This window comes from Anopheles coustani, chromosome 2, assembly GCF_943734705.1.
Source record: "Anopheles coustani chromosome 2, idAnoCousDA_361_x.2, whole genome shotgun sequence".
NCBI classification, from domain to species: domain Eukaryota; kingdom Metazoa; phylum Arthropoda; class Insecta; order Diptera; family Culicidae; genus Anopheles; species Anopheles coustani.
In genome coordinates, this window is record NC_071289.1 from 69,355,510 (window position 1) to 69,380,631 (window position 25,122).

Here is a 25,122-nt window from a genome sequence, read left to right on the forward strand (position 1 = left end):
GGCATTAGGGTATCATTAAGGAGTGACTTGGCCGTCGTCGTTGACTTACCTAACGTCGGCGGAATGAGGTTTGAAGCACTGGATCGGTCGGTTGCCCCGGATGTCGTACAGCACGCAGGAGCTATCCTCGTGTCCGGACACTAGCAACCGGCCGGACGGATCGACGCAAACTGCCGCCACCGGTGAGCCTTGCCGCGATCCCGGCGACGTGGCGGGGGTAACCATGTTGACGCATCCACGCGTACGCAAATCCCAGAAGCGTACGGTTTTGTCCTAAAAGTAAAACACAAACCATTAGCGAACCATTCGAATACGTCCGACCTATAGCATTGGCTTCTTCATCCAAAAATACCTGCGAACCGGAGACGAACATCACACCACCCCAGTTGTACAGCGACAGCACGTGACCGCCGTGTCCGCTGAGCGCCTGGAACGGGGTGGACGTTTCGCAGTCGGTGACGTAGATCTTGCAGTCGCCCGCTCCGCCACTGATCAGCAGACTCGATTTGTTCGAGCTGTCCTCGAGGAAGCACAGATCGCGCACCGTTCCGTCGTGCATGGTCAGCTCGATCTCCTGCCCCTCGAGCTGCTTCTGCGACTCGCTGAAGCGCATCAGCTTCACGGTTTTGTCATTCGAGCCGGTCGCGATCAGGTCCCCGGCCGGCGACCAGGCCATGCAGTAGATCGAACCTTTGTGGTGCTTGGTGCGCTTAAAAAGCACCGTCGGCTGGTACGTGCTGTGGTCTTCCCTGTGATGGGAAAGGAAAAAAACGTATAACAAATTAGTGAAACGAATCATTTATTTTATTCGTTTGTAACATGCTTGATATAATCTATCTATCTTTTGTTTTTCTCTCCTAATTCGATAAACATTCTTTCTTAACGTTAAATGTTCGTGCATTCCATCACAGCCAGACTATGTCTCGTACGGAAGCACAGATTTGTTGTGGTGTACTGCATTGACATTGACAAACATCAAAACGAGCGGATGCACACGAATTGAGTAGCGACATTTTTAATTAAACGTGAAAATTGGCTTTACTTTACTAAGGCACACCACCTTTTTGACATCAATACAAACATTAACAAAATTTCCAAAAGATGTGAATTAATATTTCCCGAAATTTATTAGCAAAGAAGTTAAAAGTGATGAAACAATACCAGAACCTTTAGAAAAATGCGTTTTATAATTTGAGACCCATGGGAATCGTAAAAACCTTGTACCTTAGGGTTTGTTGTTTTGAAATGTTATTATATCTTCAGGCTGTAGCATACTGCTCGTCTCTAAATTTTCTAAATAGTGGTGTTTGTATTAAAAAATAGACACTATTCATATTCTAATCTTCATGCACAGAAACGTAAAACGCTTGCCACTTTCTGTTGAAAGTAAGTAGAAAGAAAGTAGAGTAGCATTTCTTTTAAATTCAGAACAAGTTTGACAATTTTATCAATTAAATTGAATCCTCCGTGACCAAAATATTAAACCAACTACGTTTACATGTTGGAACATCCAGCTTTATCGTGGGCCGAACTTTTTAGATGTTGTGAGACATTTCCTGTCCGCCGAACTCCAGTTACTCAAACAAAACGGCTCGAAGCTCCTGTCAAACATGTTTTCGTAAAATCACGACAACTTGATCATCATGGATGTTGTAGTTTAATTAAAGCCAGACGAATGGTAAAAAAAACTTGGTACTTTAACCTGGTCATATATAACTAATATACCCCGCCGCTATTAAGGCGCCATCTGAATATTTTTTTAAAGTACTAAAAAGATAAAACTTCACAATAAAATTTACTTCATTCAATTAGCTTGGTCAATTTTTATCCTATCGCCGACGACAATCTCTCTACTTTTTAAATGGAAACATCATAATAACAGTTCAATATGTTTTATGAATGCCTTCTACCATTATCATTTTAACTTAAACATTCCCAAGAGAAATAAAAACCAACATGTCTTTTTTGTTAATAGTTAATCGAATCGTTTAAATCGATTACAGATCGTCCCTTTCTGTAACACAACGATCAAAAAGCACAACGAGTCATTGCGGTCGATCGCGATCATACAGCGATCGCAGCATCACAGCTTTGCCAATCAATCCGGTCGGATGAAAAAAAAACAAAGTGGAGCTGCGTGTTTGGTTGTGGTTGCGGTTCCATTTCACTTGCAACTTGGCAACAATGTGTTTGGCCCGGCGGTTAGCCAAAAGCGTTTAAAAAACCCCCCAACCAACCCGATATCATCCAAGACTTTCAGTACCGGTCTTATTACTGCCCCCCTAGCTGTGCGCGATGTGGAAGGAATGGAAGGAAATAAAAAGGGAAAACTCATCCATTTCCGCTCACCAGCTAGTTTCACATCTTTTGCTGCGTGCAGAAGAAGAAGAAGAAGAAGGAGAGACGTATGGGGAGGAAAGAAAAAGAGTCAAGAAACACGTTGATTATTGTTGACGGCGTAGATTACACCGTGTAGAGCAGATGGTGGAAAGGATTGACTCTAGGAGAAAAAAAGCTCCTCGGTGCGATGTGATGCATGAGGTGCAACAGAAAAGACGACTAGAGCCTTCGTGCTTGTGTGTTTGGGCGATGCTGATCGCGAACGAGACTTTGACGAAGGTGGTTCTGATGCTTTCGCATGCTTTCCCGGCATGGTCCGGGAGGTCGATCGTGAAATGGAGGTGCACGTTTGCAGGCAAACGAGTGGCATGCAAAGCGAAACCAAAATAAAACCGGTAGTGATTTACGAAAAAATGGCACAGGATGATCCGTCCCCAGCCTGGAGCAACATTCGGTGATTCGGTGGAGAAGTGAAATCTAACCTCTAATCTAAGCACATGCCGGAGACAATGGATTTTATACTTCCGATGACTCGGAGCTTCTACCTTGCATGTGTGGGTGTGTGGATATGTTGGTGTGCACTTGAACTTGAGGTTGGATGACCTTAAACATGATTTTCATCCACTATCCAATTCCTTACCTTATCTCCGAAAGCGACGGGTACTCGCAAATCCGGAACGTCTTCGAGTTGGAGCCGACGGCGTAGATACGCCCGTTCGGGTGGAACTCCGCACACCGTACCGCCTGTACATCCTCGAGCGTCGTCACCGCCACAAACCGAGGCCGATTTTGATCCGATTGCTGGAAAAGGGGAGAGAAAAACAAGGAGGATAACATAAGTCACGATGTACCACGGTTGGGGAGAGGTAACTCAAATTGATCATTTTGCTGCAACTTTGCTGTGAGACAATGTAAGGCACCTTCAGAAAAAAAGGTTCCGGTAAGTGTTGTTGAACACGATATGCAACCCCCCCCTCAACTTCCCTTCTTTGCACGGGAAGGTCGTTGATTGCCTGCGGAGAAGGAAAAGTGCAACGGTCCGGCCGGTTACACCCCGTATGATCGATCGATAAGGTATTGTGGACAGGATTTTACGTTGCGAACGTAAACAAGGCGAGCATGGACACGATCGCCAACATGGGTGCCCAAAGCATGCATGCTGATCCTCGAGGGGACGACTTTCTTTTGCGGTACCTTTTTTCTTTTTCTCCATACGGACACGATGACGTTATGCTCACACGGAAAAAGGTCAACAAACCGTGGGAAGTTTGCAACAGAGTAATGTTGAACTTTTTGTCGGCACACGAGCCCTATAATCTGCATAATATTTACGGTTGATTGAGTATGGCGTTCTTATTTTTTTATGTGAGCCTTAATTAAGTATTATATGATCATATCTTTGTTTTACTGTTATACAACCTTTATACAAGCTTCGTTTGTCGTTTAATGAAGTTTATTCACTCATTTTTCGTGCCTAATTGTTACCAAATGGACACCAAGTATTACCAAACCAATACCAAATCCATAACAATTCAATGTTTTTCTGCTTTGACACAAACTCTTGTTCTGAAATATTATTTTCAGTATTTTAATCAGGTTGGAAATGTTTAAATTTGATGCTTGGATAATTCTAGATGTTTTTTCGAATGGAAATATTCAATGAACACTAGAACTACCGGATCAGTCGTTTTGACTGGTCAGGTACTTTTTCAATCACATTTATTTCTTAGGGCTGAACAATTCTACCAAATGTTAATGCATAACTTTCACACATCCAAATCCAAAATAAAATTTTCTTTTTAATATTGAAAATAATTTGCGCTAAAATTTCAAGCGTAAAAACTGCGATAGTTCTTGTGTTAAACTAGCAGTCGGATATATACAAAAACACATAGACGGAACAAATATATCTACTTATCTTACGTGCCATTTGCAAGAAACACAAGAACAGATAGTAAGAGTTGAGTAAGAAAAGGTTTGCAACAAAGGTTTCCACTACTTAATGACACGAAATAAAACTTAATTCCACACCAGCTCCACGCTACAATACCATAACAAGGGCAGTTAATTTAGAAATAGACATGAAATTAAATGTTCGGTCACCAACGTCACGGTGTAAAACATCGATTGGGTTGCCCTTGCCATAATTTTATTTGTCCTAGTTGCTAATTGGAGCGCCGTTGCCTCCAAGTTTGACTATTTTAAGACCATTTGTGGTATTTCACAATGAAGCTAGTAAAGTTTAGGCATAATGTAACGCATTCCGTTTGCTAATGTTTGCCTTCATGGGCAAAACAAGTGTTGTCATTATATTATTTATTTGTCAGCCGTTTGTCTGCCGGTTCAAAATCCTCATTAAAAGGAAAGCACCACAGCTCCGTTGCGTTGTGTCCTGTTTCGGTGAAAATGATGTTTATTGCTCGAACTTTATTACTTACGCAACATTGTCCGCGTTCACCAATTCGTGCGCAATGTCAACGTACACTAAAAGTGGCCCGTAAACTGTGTACAGTGGAAAGTAAATGGCAATATAACTTTCCGCGCCGAGTCGCATTCGAAGCCGGATGTAGGACTGCACCATAAGGATCAGGGCTGTGCCCGGGCTTGGGAGGTTGGCAACCGGCAGCCAGCCAGCAGTTGGGGTGCAAAAGTTTCACTTTAAATCGATTATTATTTAACGGTAGCCCCGGCGTCGGGGTGATTACTTTTCCGCTCGCACCAAGTGGCCACCGATTTGAGCTCTGGTTGGAGACACACACACACACAGAAAGAAAAAAAAACCAGACACAATTGTCCGTTGGTCAGATGGCAACCTCCGACTCAAACCCGTCCAGACACATGATCACACTCTCGTCAACGGTTCGCACAAATCCCCATATCCCGTGGAAGGAAAATCCACTTTCCCCCGCAGGGTGAGCGCAGACATGTCGAAACCGGGTGGATGTGCAATTTTCTGCAGCCCCATTAAACCCGCTGGCTGCTTGCACATAATTACGCGGATAGACTAGCGCGCTTAGTTCTCCGTGGAGACATTCCAGAGAGAACTAAACAAGACGCACAACCGTCTCGAGTGCACCATCTTCAAAAGCAACCAAAATCAGGTCCTGTTTCTCGTTGGAAAAACAGTTTCACAGTCAAAACAACCATAATAAACACCAGCTTCCCCCGGGGTTTGGTAGGAGGCCATTGCTCCGCCTTTCTGTCCAATGTTATGTTGTATCTCCTTATCATCGGAGGCAAAAGGAAAAACCCCCGTTGACCGATGCAAACGAGCTCGGATAAGTGAGCTGGCGATAGATAAGAGGTGTTATTTTCACGCCATTTTCATTGCCAAATCTCACCCCAACATATGCAAACACACAGACAGCGAGACACACTAATTCGGCCTGCCAGACGACGCGCGCGCCGCAATCATCGTAACAGCAAAATCGTAGCAAATGCGCTTTGGGGGAGAAAGTTTTCCAGTGGCCGTGCGAGAGATAATTTTTCCATCTGCACGTCGGATTTTCGTCTTCCGGCTTTGGGCAGAAGCGAAAAGCGCAGAGAGTGATTCGCGAAACGGCAAGGACAACAACGGAGCAACACGAACTGTCAGACCGACTGTCAAACGGAACCCATTTTCCCGAAGCCCCATGTTCGAGGCAAGCTTGTAATTAATTAAACACCGCGGCGGCAACCCGGTTGGTAATTTAGCGGAAAGTGAAATGATGGCAACCGATGCGCTCCCGAACTCTTTCCCTCCCTCCACCCCTCCCCTCATCATCGAACTGGTTAAGCTTAAAGCCCGTTGAGTAATAAAAGTGCATCATTCGTTTCAGATGCACTTTTCGATCGGCTTGCTGGTGGGCAGGGCACACACCGACACATGCACACAACGGCACTCTATAAAATTGCAGCAATAAAAGTCGGGGGGTCTGGATCTTTTTCTCCTCTTCTTTCCATCTGCAGCTCGATCTGCCAGCCGGGTAATACCAATGCGGAGCTGCGGATTCGAGCAGCGCCCTTTCGCTCGTTTCGGAACTTTATCTTTACCCGGCAACGACTTTCCACTTGATTGCGCGGTACGGTGCGGTGCGGGGCTGGTGATGCTGGTCATTTACTTTTCAACACGTCCAATTATCGTATTTCTGCAGGCTTGAACAAATCGAGCATGGAGCGAGCGCGCAAAATGTGTGACGACGCTGGCTTCGGGATCCGCAAAAAAAAATTGCACATTTCTAACTCGATTAGTGTGTTTGTGTTTTCCTTTTTTTCTTTCTGACGCTGTGCAGCGGGGATCAACCCTTTTTTCGTGTGCTTGTGGTGTTGAAAATGAATGTGACAAGGGAATAAGAAAAGAGCTTTTTACTTTTGAAACCAACGATGGTTGAAGTTATGTAAACAGTTTCAAAGGTTCCCCATTATTAAGTTCATAGAATCTTTCATAAAGAGAAAAATAAAATACACACAAGAATAACCCGAAAGGCATAATCTAAAACCTCACCATAAGTAAGGTAGATAAACTGACAAAAGTAAACGAGCGATAAACTCCTTTACAAGCAGAAATTTGAAACTAAATCGGAAAAACAAAATACTGCTTTACAAAACATGTTTTCGTCCCATTATTAGTTACGCATCTCCAGTTTGGAATACGTAATTGTGAACTATTATAACAAGTGTCAAATGAGTAGCATGAACTTCATAAATCAACTTGTCCTGCAAAGGAGATAAGCTAATAAATTAGGCTAGGTTGAGATTTAGGTTTAAGAAATGTAATTAATTTTTTTTACTGAGGGTTTTTTTCTATTTTTTTTTCCACGGTACGGATTGCAATGCTCTTCAAATATTCAAAATGGCAACGCCAAAAGGTATTCAAAAATATTGACGGAAACAAAAAGTGAACCCGTTACAACAATGTTATGGATGATGTAAATCACCAAAGTATTATTACTAAATAAATCATATACTTTTAGTACTAATATTACTACTACTAGAGCCAGTTGAGTTCCTGTGTGTGTTCATGTTGATAAAGAGAGCTGTTTTATTCGGTGTAACAAAACAGTGTTTCTTTGCTCTAGGAAAAAGGTTTTTTGTACGGTTGAGTGATTCAGATTTCATCGGCGAACATTAACACATTGTTACACACAACTGTAACGATAATCTGATGCAAGATTATCTTTTCTTTAAACCAATCAAACGTGCCAGAAAAACTTCGTATCTTCAAATCATTGCTGATCGATCTTTTTCGATGCTGCGGCGTTTGATTACCTTTCCGCCTGTACCCGCCAGGGTAGAAAAGATCGAAAATAAGTGAGTTCTTGCAAACCAGGGCATTAAGATCAGCCCCTCCCCACGAATACTTGCATCCGGTGTTCTCAGGCAAACGCCCGATAAGTATTTGCATAATTTACCCATTAACCCGGCACGATTGGCCTCGCAGCGCTGAAGACCTTTAGCTCGGTCAGTGCCTAAACAACGCGTCAGAAGAGTGGTCAACAACGGCTAAATACCGCCAATTTCTAACGCACTTGTTTCAACAAGGGGGCCTTTCTTGAAGAGGCAGAAGACGATAACCACGTGAAATCGTGCGCAAGCGAACCTACCCAACCTCATGTTTCTACTGGTTTTGTTTTTTTGTTGTTTTCATCTGGTTCGCATCTTCGATTCGCTTTCTTTTTCTTATCAAGTGCACCTACCGGCGAGCTCAATTGTGATGGAAATTTCGTAACATTTTCTTCAACGAGTTTATCGGCCGTATTCCGTATTCCGGAAGCCAACAAAAACGCAACACAATCAGATGCTGATGGGAGGATGGAAAACGCGTTCACGAAAAAAAAACGATATGAGGCTGGCAAATTTTGGCGCTCTTTCCACATCCCGATCGGATTTCCTTCCCCGCCACCGCCACCACCACCACCGCCACCACCAACCAACAGCAATTGCTCGATCGGTTACACACATAATTGCGCGTTCGTATATCGCCATAACCCTGGATGAGGGGATGCGGGACGGACGCGAACAAAGGTGCCGGTAAAGATCCTCGCGCACGTAATAATGGCACACGAAAGAGGAGCTGCCGGATCGGGATCTCATCACGCCGAATCGATAGCAATGGTTCGACGATCCACTTTAGGCGATCGCAAATTGTGTGTACGGCAGTTTAAAGTGGCGCAAAAGGAAAACGGCGTGATTTTTAAATACCACAAACACAAAAAAGGGACAAACTTCCATTGCGTCCACCAGTAGAATTGTGTAACGTGTTTGCCACCCCATTTTTGGGTGGGGGGATAACTTCCACTCAACCCAACTCCAACCGTTCACTTCCTCCCGTAGGTTTATTTCCATTTCGTAACGAACAATTCCCCCGGTAACAAAAAGGTGTGAAAATGGACACGTTTTTCCATCCGCGGGAAGTGCGGGGGGATGGCGAATCGAATGGGGAGAACGCGCGGCCCGCCAGCAAAGGTGTGTCGATCTGGTCCGCCCCTTTCTCTCGGTGGTCCGGGAATGAAAAGGCGCTCGGGAAATCGAATTGTGCCAGGCGAAGAATGGAAATTGAATACTATTAGGGGGCCCGAACCTAAATGCCGAAGAAGTGGGTCACCGACCAACCGGGTCACGGTGCGCCGGGGGAAACCGCCGACGGTGGCCGACGGAGGGAAATCGAATACCTCAGCCCGGAATCCCGTACCTCCAGCGAAAGGGTAGATCTCTCGCTCGCTTAGCGAAGGGTTCGCTCGTTCTAAAATAAAATAAAAACCCCCGTTTGTTTTTCACCCGATCGTTTGGGCCGGCACTGTACCGGCACTGTAGGCTGTATATGCTGGTTTATGAAGTAATTACGGCCCGGAACCAGATGCCTTCGGGCGGCCGTGAAAGGCAACGCTAGACGCGGCGCTCCGAGGTCTAGGTTGGACTTTCGAACAAGGTAACGACGACGAACGGGGCCCATTCCCGCCGGTGGGGACAGGTACAGTTAGCTCGTAGTCAGAATAGGCTCCCTAAGAGGGGAAACCTCTGGCATCAGTCCTGCCGCGGGGGGCCCCCGACTGTTCCGCATGGAATCAACCGAGGGCATCAAGGGTTAGTAGATCGGGAAAATGAAATTTTAATGACGATTAAATCTATATTTACGGCGTCCACAAGCTTCTCCTTCGGGAGAGATTAGTGACTCAAGTTAATAGCAGAGAACTCTCCAACTCCGGAGGTTGGCAGAATGTAGACAGAGTGTTAATCAAACTGTTCACTACGGTAGTAGTACAAACCAACCGAAGGGAATGAGTGTTCGTTCGGTGGACTTCGGTTCTAGGATTCGGGTCAATCTTCACATTGGCTGTCCATATCAGAGCACGGGGAAAAGAGGAGGAGGGGTCTTGCCCGCTCACCCAACAAGAAAACAATAAAGTACAATTAAACCTCATCAGCGATTACCAGTCCGAGGCGGGTCTTCAGCACCATCCACGCGCCGAAAGTGATCCGGCACACAAGCACACTAAGCGCGATGGAAGAAGATAAGACACATCGTGGCAGAGTGGCCTTACCATCCATCTGACCACACACTCGGGAGGGAGTTGCGGTTCGGCACGGTTCGGTGGTGATACCTTCATCCCACGGTGAAGATTAACCAACCACACGATTCACATACACCGTCGTGCCGGTCGCGCACGTTTTAAACTTCAAAAGCAGGTCATGTGCAGCACAATCGGACGCGATCGACGACCTCGTTGTTGTTCGTTGCGGGATAAGAGACGCCAAAGTGTTGAGTAATTTCTTGCCGCGGCTTGATAAGCGGCCACAAGCCCACCACAGTTGGAGGGGTTGGAGAAAATCTCAAGTGAAATTCGACGCGTCTGCGATAAGCTATTTACAAAAATTACAAAATTTGATTCAACGTCGGTCGTAGGTTGGATAATGAAACACAAAGTAAAAAAAAAACCTAGATTTGTATAAAACAAAACAAGATACCACTCATACTAGGTTAGTCAATAAGTTTTGAAAGCGACAACCTTGGAGTAATAGAAAACCCAAATTCCTCCAAATTCCTATGCCATTTTAATATTTCATCTTTCATATGATCTTGCTCCAAATCTCATTTCGATCCGTCAACTCATTCGTGTATACAAGCGTTATGTAGTTGACGTGTTGGAGCATTGTGTAATGATGGAAAAATCTGAATATCGTTCTTCATTGTTTTGGAAGATTTATTGTCGACTGAGATCCATGAACAAATCATAAAAAAACTAAAGCAGTCTTCTCCTTCATTTCCAACCATTCATCGATAGGTTTTGGAGCTTAAGTCCAAAAAGTGCATCAACGCCAGAAAACATTGGAAAAATACAGGATAAGGTTTTGGAAGATCACCGAACGACTGTGGATGTGATAGCTGACATCTCACATGGAACAACTTGGCATATTTTGGTCGAGGTTTTGGGGCTCAGAAAACTGTGTGCAACAAAAACATGTTCGTATTCGGGTTCTGAGCAACATTTGGACCGATTTCGAAAGAACAAGCCCGATTTTTTACGCAGATTCATCACTTTGGATGAGACTTGGATCTACCATCACGATCCTGAATCAAAACAAGAGGCTAAATAGGAGTGTTTGTGTTCAGGAGTCGGCCAAGAAGGTGTTAGCTTCAGTGTTTTGGGATTCAAAAGGGATCTTGTAGGCAGATTATCTTCAAACTAGTAAAACTCAATCAGCTATGACTATTATTGGTTATAGCCGTCGTAGAGGAGTATTTTAGGGACCAGCCAGAAACCCATTTTTACCCGTTGGAAGATCGTTGAACCAAGTGCATTGATCTTCTGAGAGACTATACTGAGCAAAAAAATGATAACCTAAAAAAAGGTGTATTTGCATGACCGCTTTCAAAACTTATTGACTAATCTAGTATCTATTAGGTTTGCGACTGATATGATGTACCAAATGTTATCGAGAACAGTTAACACACTTATTTTAAAAATATACAGCACACAAAATATTGGCTTCAGTGTGTGGTAATGTGATCCAAGCCAGCGATAAATACGACATTTTAATGGAGCCACGATTCATCACCCACAGAAAACATTCAGACTTATTAGTAGTAAATATTTCTTGCAAAATGGTTACACCTCCATTAACACAATGACGAAACGATTTTTCCCCGCGGAGGTAAAATGGCGTCCTTCACATCCATCATGTCTGCCTCTGTTTTGGCCTCTATTTGCTTTATCACCCATTGCAAAGTGGTTCCATATTCATCGATCGCTGCATAATACGGATCATTAGCAACCCCTAGCGCTCCGAGTCCGATCGAGTGCGATCCGGAGTCGCATCATAACTTCATTAGCGCCCCAAAACGATCGCAGATTGTACCACCGGACGACGCTAGTTGGAGAATATGTTTTATGTAAGCAAGCATCGGCAATAGGTGAGAGGATATGGATGTTGGAAAAGTGAAAACCACCAACAGTGGTCCACCTTCGTTTTTGTTTTTTTCAAACAGGTTCACGCACCAATTCCGTGCGGCATCAAAACAGAAACAAAACCCTTCCCTTTCGAAAGAGCAAATTAACATACGCCCAAAACGATGACAATGCACCGCAAGGGATTGGCCCCTTGCTCCGTGTGTCCAAGCCGTGTTGGAAAACCCCACCCGCTCGGCCATTGTGGTGGCCAGTAGTGGAGCATTAAACTGCACGGTTCATGCAAAAGCGGCCCAGCGGAAAGAAAATCGTCATAAAGAAATTTCCATAATTCTAATGCGAAAGCGGAGCGCGACTTCAAGGGCTAGTTAGTTAGGTTTAGCTGACCGCACGCCAACCGGATGAACGATGCTAGGGAGAGAGGACCCTCTTTCAACCCTCATGGACGTTTTATACATATGTTTACCATATGGGTTGCACACCGCCAAACGAAAAATCGCAACTGCACGTACAAATACGCGAGGCACGATCGCAGTGGAGAGATTTTATAGGCGGTGGTTTCACTTTTATTTTCCACCAACAACCGAGCTCAGCTAATGAGTTGCAGAACACTGGCAACCCAGCAACAACATTCCGTCGATCGACCGTGTGCTCATTAGGGTTAGCTTCGTTTTTATTTTTTTGGTCTAATTTAATACCGGCTGCTACCGATCGTTTCCGAAATGGAAAAAGCAAAAACCGGTGAAACTCTCGGCACAGGAAAACAAAATTGCAAACCCACGCATACGGCCTATCCACTCTTGACCTTCTTTAACCTTTGCAACACATAGGCGTGGGTGTGTATTAATAAAAAAAAAAACAAGAGTAAGAGAGTAACAACACACGATCAGACCAACACGAACTCGGTTTTTTATGATTTGGCCTTTACTCTTTTTTATGATTTCAGCTCCCCGAAGGTGAGATAATTGGCAACCGGGAAAAAAAAGATTTCCCTCCTGTTCCGACGTGCAGGTGTCAACATGGCTATTACATGTTTCGCACCGTGATCTAGATTATTTGCCAACTAATCGGTGTTTATTAGGACGCAAAGCGTTTTTAAACAAAACGAACTGAATGATACGATTGATGATATTTTAAACTTTCTTGTGCCAATTGATATTTTGAGGCCCCATTGGCGGATGGGGTCCCTCTTTTGTGCAGTTGTGTTGGTAAAACAATTTACTTTCCGCGCACTTTTCATCTGATTTTTACTGAACTGTTTCTATTCATCAACAAAGATAGGAAAGTGTATTTCCTTTTAATATTATAATTATTTGTAATTCAATATATTTTACGTTTTATTGTTGGGCACATTTGAAAGCTAAATAAGTGGAGTAAAATGTTGTGAGCAATATAAAACGTCTCATCTGAATTCGAAACAGGTTTGCTTCGCACCGGAAAACGGCCACGCAAAGTCCCACCGGATCGGAAGAGCAAGCGTAATTTGCAATCTGTCCAATGGAACTAGCGGTCGGACTGTTGGAACATCAAATTGGGCAATCTAAATTAAAAGTCCATCAAATCGAGCGAGCGGAGACCAATAAATCACGGACGAGACGCATGCATCCCTTGCGCCCGGGCAGCATAACGGTGACATACAGCTCATCACAACCGCGAAAAGACCTGCTGGAATGCATGGAAACAATTTCCGGCAACGGGGGTTTTATGTTTTCTTTTTACTCACACAATTTTATTGGGTTCCGTTCAGTCGGCCAAATCAACCGGCAAATGCCGCTTCCTTCGCCCCGAGGCCGGAATCGGATCTTTTAAGGAACAGTTTTGGCAAACGAAGGGAAGAAAACGAGCGAAGATGGCCATAAATCCCACAGGGAAGGTAGAGAAGATTCCGATCAACACCTTACTAAGCGTTGGGGCCATTTAGTACGGAGGGAAGAAACATCGATCGACCCGTAAACCGGTGAACAACTGGTGTAAGGCGCTGTGAAACAAGAGCTGTTGATTTTTTCCCGATCTCTGTCTCTCGCTCTCTGTTCGAGTAAAATAAAATGATTTTATAACACCCAAATTAAATACAACCTCAATTTAGCCAGAACCATCTAAGGAATGTTGCTTCTCCAAATTATGTTTAATTTTAAAAGAACTTTTTCTACCATTTCCCAGGCAAGATAAAATACAGTAAAGGGAAAAATCGGGGTGTAAAATACGTCACGAGGTATACTCGAATCGAATTTCTCCCGGTGTCAATTTTCCCCTCTCGTTTTCCCCAACGTTGGGCCTTCGAATGCAACTGGGAGGATCGAATTGTGGCAATAAACAAACGAATTGGTTCCTCCAGCACCGGTTCCCAAAGCAACCGCAAGCAAAAGAAAGACGACGACGGAGACATAACAAAAAAAAAACAACAACACATACACAGAAGAGTTAAAAATGACACCTTCAAAGTCGTTCGATTGGCGTGGAAAAAAGTAACAATAGCAGGAAAATAAAAGAAAACATCCAGCTTCCAACCGGCAGCAGTCTGGCTTCGAAGGTGTTTTCCACTCCGCGACGTGAAAAGATCGACCACCAGTCAACCCACGACACAAACGAGAGCAACGCGAGACCAAGCGACGAACCCGCTGTTTCTTCCTCCACGGAATTATTGTTCCACGAAACTGTTGGGTGTGTGGTTTTGGGCGAAGAAAGTTCCCGTATATTTTCTTTCCCCATCTCTTCCTACCACAATCCAATCAATCCCCCTTCTCCTCCCGTTCACTTCCTTGGTATAAAGTCGATGATTTTAATTGTAATTAACTTAGCGGACTTGGGTTTCCTTTTCTTCGCCCGACCATGGTCTGTTTCTTCCGCGCCACGAACGTTGGTGGTTGTGGGCTGGGAGAGTCGCGAATTATTGCGGTGCTGTGGGTTCGTAAGGTAAGGAGGAGGCAGGTGCCGAAGCGGCCTATCCAATAAATCACACAAATGCTACGCACTACATGATCGCGGAAACGCCACACCCGGAGTATTGGCGGAGGGCCCGTTGGAAGTAATTTCATTTTCGCATGTTCCAACCCCGTTAGATCCGACGAAGCGTAACGGAGGTCGCCCGGGAATTTCCCCCCGCACCCCCACCCCACCAAATGTTGGCATATTAACCTGGTAGTACTGGCTGTAGTTGATGTCGACGTTGTCGAGCAGGTTGTCCACCGAGCGGTGGTTCTTCAGCGACAGCAGCTTCTTCCCGTGCGTCGGCACCGTCGGATGCTGCGCCGGACCGGACGCGTCGTAGCTATGGCCACCGTTGAGATTGTTGCCGAAGTTGTTGGTGTAGTGGCGCAGGGCTCGCTGCTTGCCGTGCGCGTTCGGCGCCGAGGAGGTTGACTGGTTGGGGCTGACGACGCGGCTGTTGCTGCCGCCCAGATTGTTCGTGCCGTTCGCGCCACTATTGTTCAGCGGATGGTGCTGCTGGTAATGCGGCTTGCCGCTGTGGCCGTTCGCAGGCGACGAACCCGCCGCCACCGACGACGCGCCGGACGTCAGGACGTTCTTTGTACGATACTTGTAGCTGTTCTCGATGATGAACCCGCTCGAGCCAAAGTCTTCCATCGACTTCGAGCGCGATCGCGTCGAGGCGCTCACGTTGAAGAACTGCTGATGCGGTTGCTGATGGTGCTGCTGCTGATGGTGCAACTGATGCTGCTGGTACGTTTGATGGTGGTGCTGTTGTTGCTGCTGCTGCTGCTGCTGATGCTGCTGTTTTTGCAACCGTTGCAGATAATTGTTCTGTTGCGTGGTCGAGTGGCGCCTGGAGGAGTACGCGTTCGCACGTACGGACGAAGATAATCGGTCCGATTTTACCGACACGACACGGCACGAGAGAGCACATCGTTACAGGTTGACGGGGAGATTGGTTTGGCGGACGCGTGGAGAAAAATTGGTGATGGTTAGAAAACTGTGCGAAACACGCAAAACGCACCTTGCGAAGCGGATTTCGCAAGCAAACGGGAGTCTTGGCTTTGTTCGGAAGGAAAATGTGTCCCCAGGCGTATTTTTCATTCGAGACAGTTTGCAACGCGGGCCTAGTTTCACCCAAGTTATGTTGAAATTGTCTTTATTTTGTGCATTTCATTTTTCTTCTTTTCATGTTTTCGAAAGGAAAGCTTCCGTTACATATGAATGTTTGTTTATAGAATAATTTGAGCAATCAGTTTTTGTTCCAAGTTTATTTCTGCACTCCTTCCAGACTATCGCTTTTAGTAATGGCAGACGCAAATTTCATCTTTGAAAACTATTTTTAATTGGGATGCAAAGGCATGCGATTCTTTTAATGCTATTTAAACATGTTAACTAGTCTTGTGCCTTATGAATCTTTTGGCGAGATTCATTTATATGAATCTTTCACTTAGGATTCATAAATCTCCGAATTCGAATCTTCAAACGGTTATGAATGTTTCGAAACCTTAATGAATCTTCATGATTCTTTTATGGATCTTTGACGAATCTCTACGATTCTTTCATTGGCGTGGATCATGCAACAAAAACAAGGGCCCTTCTATCCAGGTTTGGCTCATCACTTTTCATCAGTTGATGAACCTGATGGGATTCATGAATCTCTCATTGAAAGATTCTTGAATAGAAGATTCCAAGAATCATTCAGATACATGAATCTGAAACTGAATTACACAAGTCTAATGTTCACTATTTTGTGAACTTTTTTGTAGATTTTGAAAAATTAAAATGGTTAGCAATTGATTAGGAAAAAGTCAACAATAACAAAACAGAACAGCTTTTCTAATATAAAACGTTAAGGCAACCCGAATGGTTCCTTTTCAACAATTGATTTCCAACTACGGCTGGTAGAAAAACAGGTTCAACCAACTAGTTAACATTTGAACATTGCGTGACGTGCGATAAAATCACCAACTATTTCCCGTTGGGAGTATGTTGGACGCTTTTAGCTTTACAAACAACGAGCTAACAACAATCTCCATAAATATGAATCACAACAACCTTGGAAGGCGTTGCTCGAAAGGCTAACGTCGCCGATGAATAATTCAACTTCGGAATCGAAGAGGAAACGTTTTCCTATCGCAAACGCAATTGACGTTTTAATTGGGGCCAAATCTTTCGATCGGAAACGGAACATGTTTTCCACCGCAAACGAAACCTACTTCAGAGGCCCCCCCGAAAAGCAGCGTAGCAGCTCCTGCTTAGTGAAGTGTAAAACGAGTTTCCCGGCCAGTTCCTGCGGCGATCGTTCGCAGCGTTCCTCCCTTTGCCCTAGTTGCACATCACACCCGGGGTGGATTGGAGAGGCGCCACCACCCGGCGTATTAGATGGCATTCTTTTCGTGCGTGGAGAAGCGGAACTGTACGTGACCAAAGCGAAGTCACCGCAAAACTGGTTCTCCGCCGGCAGTTCGGGTTCGTTTTCATCGCTCGAAAGCAAACAGTCCCAGACCTCATTTTGAAGGTTTTTAGTGCATCGGTGCGCATATGCACCGAGTCCAAGAACCAGTTTGAAGGCGTTGCACATAACCCTAACCTTGATGGCGGCACTAGCTCCGTTTTGCATGCGGTACGAAAAGTGGCTCAGAAAAAAGTCAATACACGACAGTTTAGTTTTTCTCCTTCACGTCCAAATGGAGCGCGGCCACCTTAAACGGTTTATTTGCGGTTAAAATGTGGAGTGTGCCAAATCTAAATAAAAAACAGTGACCAACTAATGGTGGCACCGCATGCAACGGGCATAAATCAAGCGGCTGTAAATTGTGTCCAGGGCAGGCGAGGAAAAACATTTTCAATCCGAAGCGATTAACCAACCGGGGCGGGAAAAAAAAGGCGACCGGTACAATCTTCCCTAACGGAATTAAATACCTTCTGGAAAGCGAAAAAACATGCGACTACGGGGGGCTTCCGAGATGCACCCGGAAGAGCTGGAAATCGATGGTCCATTGAAGTGCAGTAGCAGGTTACAGTTACCGCACGGAGACAAATCTCCCTCATTGACCTTCATACGGCTAAACGGAATCCTATCCCCGAGGGGAGGAAAATCCCGTCAGGCGTCGGACCACCGATGACGACATCGGGGAAAAAGCTTTCCTTTCCAAGATAAAATTGATTATGTTGTCCCCAGGGGGGGTCTTCCGGAGCATGATGTTTTGCATGCCATTTCTCTGCGATCCAATCATTAGCGCCGATCTGGTCGGTCGTCACCGTGCTAATGGGGCGATCCCGTTGGGCGATTCGTTTTGCTGGTGGAAAATGATTTCCCTACTGGCAGCTGCAATTATCGGACTATTTACACGCCCCGCTCCGGGAGATAAGACCCGTGAGCGCTTCCGAGTTGATGCGTGAGCGCGTGCCACCACCGCGATCGCGGAAACATTAACCACATGACCAAACATCAGCCACGGGATATTTGATACCTCGAGCGCTATATTTTTTTTTGTTTTTCGGTTATCTTTTTCATTTCCATGCGAGATAAACCTGTCAAATCCGATCAATCCGACGGCTCTCGGAACACCTTTGACAGTGCGGAACGGAGTGAAAGTAAGGATAATCTCTTTGCAAGCAAACCGTAGCAAATTGGCAAAAAGTGCAACTGCAAAGCAAACGGAAAAGGAGAAAAGGCCGTTCGTTTTGTTTTTGCAACGGTCGAAGGTAGCTTCTCTTCGGTCAATAAAGCTGTCAGGCCGGTTTTTGGCCGGTGAGGATGCACGACCTGTATTCCTCCTGTGGCATGGAGGAGTTTTGCTGCCCGATGAATCATGCAAATATTGAAAATGAGTGATGAGGGTTACTACCCCGCATGAAAGATGATCGTGAAAGTAACCTTATATCACCGGTTTGGCGTGCAAATAATCGAAAATATTTTGCAGAAAAGGGTTTCGACCGTCATTCAATGAATGAATAAACGAATATGACAGGTGTGTTGCTTCGACTAACAACTATTGCGAAGAAAGCACTTGAGATTAGTTTAACAGGTGGGTAGATAAGTTGTTGTCCTAAACATAAAAACTTTTTTGTATTCAACATAATTGTCTTCGAGGGCAATGGAGCGCATAAAGTGATCTTCTATCTTTTCAATGCCTTTTATAAAATAATTTTTATCTCTAAAATCTAAAATAATTCTTTTACCTCTAAAATAGGCCTCTGCTTCAGCGATTACTTCATCATTGGAGAAAAATGTCTTCCCAGCAAACATTCTGTTAAGGTCTGCAAACAGAAAAGACAGTAGATGGGGAAGCAATTCGAATCCCAATTCGTGGAGTTTCGCCATCGTTTTTAATGGTTTGTGACACGGTGCTTCTGATCGAATGTGAGAGATCACGCGGCACTCACTTTGCACAAAGCTTTCGCATATCCAAATCTTCGTGAATCATATGATGCACACGTTCCTTAGATATCACAGAAGCTTCTGCTATTTCGATCAATTTTATTTTACAGCTAACAAAACTATGTTGTGGACTTTTTTAACACTTTCTTGCATTGTGCTTCGGTTGTGTCAATACGGCCACTTTTAGAATCTCGAAAACCAATACTTAATGGTTGAAAGTGATGGCGCAGAGTTCGGGTAATACGTATCAGGCAATTGTTTGGTTTTAACAGTGTTTTTCCTCATCGAAAAGCAACGATGGATCAGCACATGAAATCCCTTACTATCCATGTTTCGGATCATGGCGGACATGGCTCCACTCAAAACAATATATCTCGTAATCTAATCAACTGACAACTGTCAAACTTTGACACACATGTTTTCAAGGCTGGACAAAACTGGTTAAAAATTAATATATATAAGGACAACAACTTATCAACCCACCTATTAACTGGAAAAAACTTAAATGCTCTGGACAGAAGCAAAAAGGGCTGCTCAAGATTAAGCTACTTTTTTCAATATAAGCTAAAACGTTAGCAAAGATGCTACCAAATTAATATTTCAAAAGTAAGAAAAACTTATTGAAACTCCAATCGTAAGCCAAAAGCGACGTAACAAACTGTAGGCAAATAAACTAATAATCGATTTTTGTATTCACATTTAACTAATCTAAAGTTTTTCCGCTCCAGCTCGCTTCTAATGTAAACATTGGATTGATAATTGAAAACATCAATTTCAATTCCAGCGCAATAATAAAAGCATCGTTTTGTTGCATGAGCAACATTAATGCACAACCCATTGCAAGAAATTGCTGCCGGAAGGGAGCATGAGATAACAGATATGCAAACAGCGAGTGAAACGGTGCAAAACACATTAATCTTCCTTAACACCCTTACGGGCGAGTTAATTACAGACTTAAAAAAAAAAGCCGTCTACAATCGTTTGGCAATTTGCAGAAAACCACTATCAGCGGAAACTTGACGTCCAACAAATCGCTCGATCTGGTCGACATTCCATTCCTGAGGGCATGTATTCGCCACAAACACACACTTCGAGCGTGAGTAACCGGACTTCCCTGACTCGCTAAAAAAAAAGGGAAACCAATTTCCGTTCGATTTCCGATTTCTTATCCCGGCCATCGGTGCGTTTGTTATTTTCCGATCAGAAGGCGCCCACCCGAGGCGCTGGGGACATCCGTCTTGTTTTTCCTTCCGAGCAGAGCGTCGCCTCGACCGTTTGGCCGTGTGTTCGTGGGGACCGCCACGCGTGTACCTCATGCGTCGAACGACCTCCATGTTGCTATCGCTGTCGACGATCGCCGTCATGCCGGCGATGTTTTTCACCTTCCGCGAGGCGATATTGTTCACCACGTAGTTGTTGTTGAAGTCGTACCCGGTGGCCGCCGCCAGCGACGCCGACTTGACGTTGAGGAAGAAGTCGCTGTTCTGGCGCTTGAGGGCGCCGCCGGGCGGTGCGTACAGGTACCGGGGCTGTGCACCGCCCCCGCCGACGCTCCCACCGTAGATGCTTCCGGCGGAACTGCCACCGGCACCGCGCAGCCCCGGGAACCCCCCGGCCACGCCGGGCGAAAGGGCCGGACCGAGGTCGGACAGGCCGGCCGACATCCAGCGCGACTTTCCCCCACCGGCCATCGGGACCACCACGGTCGATCCTCCTCCGCCTCCTCCACCACCACCGGTGGATCCTCCACCTCCGCCGCCCGGGATGCCGTAGTTGTAGGTCGGGGGCCACGGCCGGAGGCGGCGGTCGGAGTAGCGCTTTTCCGTCATGGCGTTCACCGGAAGGGCGCGATCGTAGCGCGTCATGGGCGCGGGGACGATCGAAGAGGCCGCCGTCGTGGTGGCCGCCGTCAGCACCATCTTCTCGCACTGCTTTTCCTCCCTTCGCCCTTCACCGGGGGGGTGGTCCGGAACGTGCGGAAGAAGGGGAGCAGCTCACAAAAACAACAAGAAGAAAAAACCCCTCGCGCAAATCTCTCTCGAAACCGTCTGAAGCGAAAGAGGTTCACTTTCGCCCGGCGAGCGGACTGCTAGAACCGTGTGCCTTCACGTGCGTTTGATTTTTCCAACGCTGTCGACACTTTTATCACACACTCACACACACTGACACTGACACTGACACTTTTGCCGTTGGATGCCGGTGCCACTTCCGCGCGGAGTTTCTTCTCAGGACACTGAGTCGCTTACGATTGCCTTCATTTTTCAGCTTCAATTTTTTGTCGTTCACCTACTACCGATCGATTACAGATTTTTATGATCTCGATTTAATCACTCGTTACGAATCACTCACTGAAGGAAAATGGAAATTTTAGCTTAAGAAAACATATTTTTAATCCGATTGTTAAGTCACAAAGAAAAAGCTGCCACAACTCAAACCCCTTTTTTCCTTCCGCAGCGAAGAAAATTTCAAAATTTGTCCGTTTCGTATCCAACCTCAGAGAGGTTGAGAGGGGTTTATCGTAAATTTTCGCAAGCTCGTTGAAGTAATTAATCCCCTCAAACAAAGATGATAGATGGACCGCAGCAGCTTTCCGCACGTAGGTTATTTTTATCGACGGTGGTTTGTTTTAATTTTTTTTTTAGGTTTTGCGATCGATCATTCACCCGCTTGCGTTACAAATTTGGAAACTATCGTGCGTGTGAGTATGGGATATTTTTTTAACCTTTTTTCCCAAACACATCAAACGGAAAAAACAACGAAAAACGCATGTGTTTGCGTGTGTGTAAGTGTGCCCATGCGCTACGCTTTCGAGCGTGATTTACGATGACGGAAGATGACGCGGCACCGAAGACGGTAACGGATGCGGGAATTTCGAATTCCACCGATAAATAACCTTGTCCGGCAGGACGTCGTGGCTGGCCGAAAAAAAACCTCCCTGGACCACTTCAAAATGGGTATAAAAATATAAAATCATACAAGCACACACGCACTAGAAATGTGTGGCGTCGGGCGAAGAGAAAAGACTCTCCGCGAGGATCCCGCTAGAAAAGGCCACTTCGCTCGCTCGTTCGGTTGCTTGCTTGCTTGCTTTTCCTTCGTGTGTGACCATTAGGGTGCAACCGACCGAACACTACACCCCGCGTATTGGGCCAACCTGGGAAAAGGTGAGAAGAAAACTGCCTCAAACACACTGTTGCACGACGAAAAAGCGCTGCTTAGCCGAGGGAACTTGCGGGAAGAAAAACATAAAAGTTCAACGTGGGGAACGTGGTGATGGGAAAGAAAAACAAACGCCACAAAAGTGTGGCAGACAATGCGGGCCTGAAGACGAGATGGCGACGACGAATGGGGTCCATACCAAATGGGAAGTAAAACGAGAGACAAGCTCAACGGTGAAAAAACGGAACGGTGTAACTGTAACGTCGCGCTCGTAAAGGGGCAGTGTGTGTGTATGTGTGCGCTACTTCTTGAGCGCGCGTGTTCTTCAAATGTTAAATTCTGATCCTCCACGAGAGCAAGGTGTTTTTCCATTCATCATCCCGCGGCGGTTCGGCGAAATGGTTGTTCGGTTCACTTCCATCTTTTCGAGCGCAAACACTCTCCACTACCATCATCATCCCACGACCATATCTCGCGACGATAATCAATGGGTGGCGGTTGGGCACAGTTATGTTATGCTGCCGTGCTGGCAGCAGACCATCATAACAATCCTCTCCTCACCGCCGCCCCTTGCCGGGGGGAAGCAACCTGTTTCCCGCGTGGCATCGGCGCAAGAATGTGTACACCGGGCGGCGGCCGTTTCCCGTTGCAGGAAGATGAGTATGGCGATGAGAAAATCCCCACACCGATTGGCACAGATATGGCCGCCGCCGCCGCCGCCGCCACCACAAAGCAGCACGAAGAGATGATCATCATGATTCAGAACTGCTTTCGATCGATTGCACGTTTTTCTTTCCGCTTCCACGAGATCATTTCCAGGAAGTTCTTCGTTACTTCTCGTTGCCACTAATCAAGAAAGCAGAGAGAACCGATCGCGTACGTGTGTATGTGTGTGTTTTTTTCTTCCACCTTTCTCCCGATTAAGATGATGATGATGATTATTATTATTCTCGACGTATGTAGCACATTCGTGTTTTGGGGTGCAACGGAATGAAACTTGCTGTTTGTTTGCAGAATATTTTCCTGCCTTCGCGGTGTTTCGTCTTGTTTTAAACTCTTGCCCGAATGGTATTCTCACAACAGGCACGCATCGCTGAACACATCCCTAAAACATAAAGCGCTACTAAATTCGCCATGGAGCGAAAAACGCCGTTTCGCAAACTTTTTTCACACAACACATTTTATAAGTTTCAGATAAAACGCACCACTCTCGTAACGGGCAAGGTTTTCTTTAGCTACGGATTTGAAATTAAAATGTTAAACACTAAAAAGAGGCACGTTAATTAAACTACACACACGTTAACGTTCAGCACGGTGCAACCGTCCCGCGAAAAACCCGTCCGGCACGCGTGAGAGCTGTCTGCAAACTGAACCGTCAGCCTTCCCTCGGCAGAGGTGAACCCCTGGCGCCACCGTCTCGGTTTTCTCCGAGAGTCGTGAGCGTTTCTTCTCACTCGCGAGGCGGAGAGGCGATCGGGGGGTTACACGATCGTGTACGGCGCGCGAGATGCGAAGAGTTTGTGCAGCTTTTCCCTGCCCTCCCCAGAGGAACCTTGGAAAAACGGACCCCAACCGAGGCGAGATGGGAGTGGATCGCGTTAGAAGCGAGTTCGGGTGATGTGCGGGGCCACCCAAAATGGTATCATCACCTGCCCCCGTGGGGAGAAGGTGGGGTAGGAGAGTGCTAGCGAACGCGAAACTGAAGCGAAACCCACCCAGACGGGTTGTTCAAGATGGACCAGGTGGCTTGAGCTAGCTTGAGTTGAGCTGTTCCAGATGAATCTCTTGCACGAAGCTTCCCGTGATCTTTCTCTCGGCAACTATTTTTTTTTTTAAGGAACACACTCCTAGTTCTCTTCCACTCCAACGCTCTTTTTGGGAGGATGGGGGATCTATCGATGATCTATGTAGATCATAAGTGATGATGTTGCCACATAATCGAACATTGATGCAGATTTATTTGCGTTATTTCCATCATCACTATAAACAGGAAAATCAAAGAGATATTGTTGGATCACCGTTTTGCATTTGTCTGCAACCGTTTAGGGGCCTTTTTACTTTCTCCCGGGGTGTTTGATCATTACTTGATTGTTGAATCAAATTTAATAGCCAAATTTGAGTACAGTAATTTCCTATGACATCACGAGTTTTTATTTAGGAAAACGCGAAGATAGCGTTTAGGCGGTGGAAAATGCGCAGATAATTATAGTTTACATCGCACCAAGAGGTGATTCATAGGATGAGCAAATTAATCAGCTGCTTGGGGCCCCAAGTTGTCGAAGATCCCGTCCTTTTAGCCCATATGTTTTTTATATTAAATTTTTAAACTAATTTTTATTATTTTTCAAAAAAGCTACATGTCTTATCAAATTTGCCAATAAATTGTTCTTGGAATAAGAAGAGGTCAGCAATCGGCACATTATTGTGTTTTTAAGTTAAAATATAAAATATGGATGCACTAACATATATAAAAACGATTAGTGTAAAGATGGCTTTGCAGAAGAGGAAAATTCTCAGTATAGTTTGAGGACATGAATCTGCAAAAGAATGCCCAGCACATTTCCAAACATAGTTCTAATGCTTTGCATTACACTAACCTTTCCTTTTTTTTTGAACTATTCCCTAAAAAGGACTGTTTCGGTTTTTAAAAGACTCAACAACTAACAGCCTCTAGAACACTTCATCCGCCTCTGATTGCACCCCCACTTTTTTCTTACTATTTCCTCCTGGTAGCTTCCTTAGGAAAAATTATTTTCAAAAAAATGAAAAGGATTTCAAAGAAGAGAAAAATTATTCAGTGCGTCATTGACCAAACAAAAAGCAAGACAGTGTGGAATCTCTACCCGTTCCTTTTCCTCTGGCTTTGAGATGCGCTTCAGTTTTCTCTCGTTGACTATTTTTATGATTTTGTTTATTCGC

General features: G+C 45.3%; 1 protein-coding gene across 2 annotated transcripts in view; it reads right to left on the reverse strand.

Annotated features, from left to right (window-relative positions):
- LOC131267172 (WD repeat-containing protein 47) overlaps positions 1-25,122 on the reverse strand; it is a 52,290-nt gene that overhangs the window by 2,401 nt on the left and 24,767 nt on the right. For both annotated transcript variants that reach the window (XM_058269960.1, XM_058269959.1), the window contains exons 6-8: positions 2,981-3,141; positions 353-749; positions 50-273 (exon numbers count right to left, since the gene is read on the reverse strand). In XM_058269960.1, the coding sequence (XP_058125943.1) occupies positions 50-273; positions 353-749; positions 2,981-3,141 (782 nt within the window). The remainder of the gene's footprint in view (positions 1-49; positions 274-352; positions 750-2,980; positions 3,142-25,122) is intronic.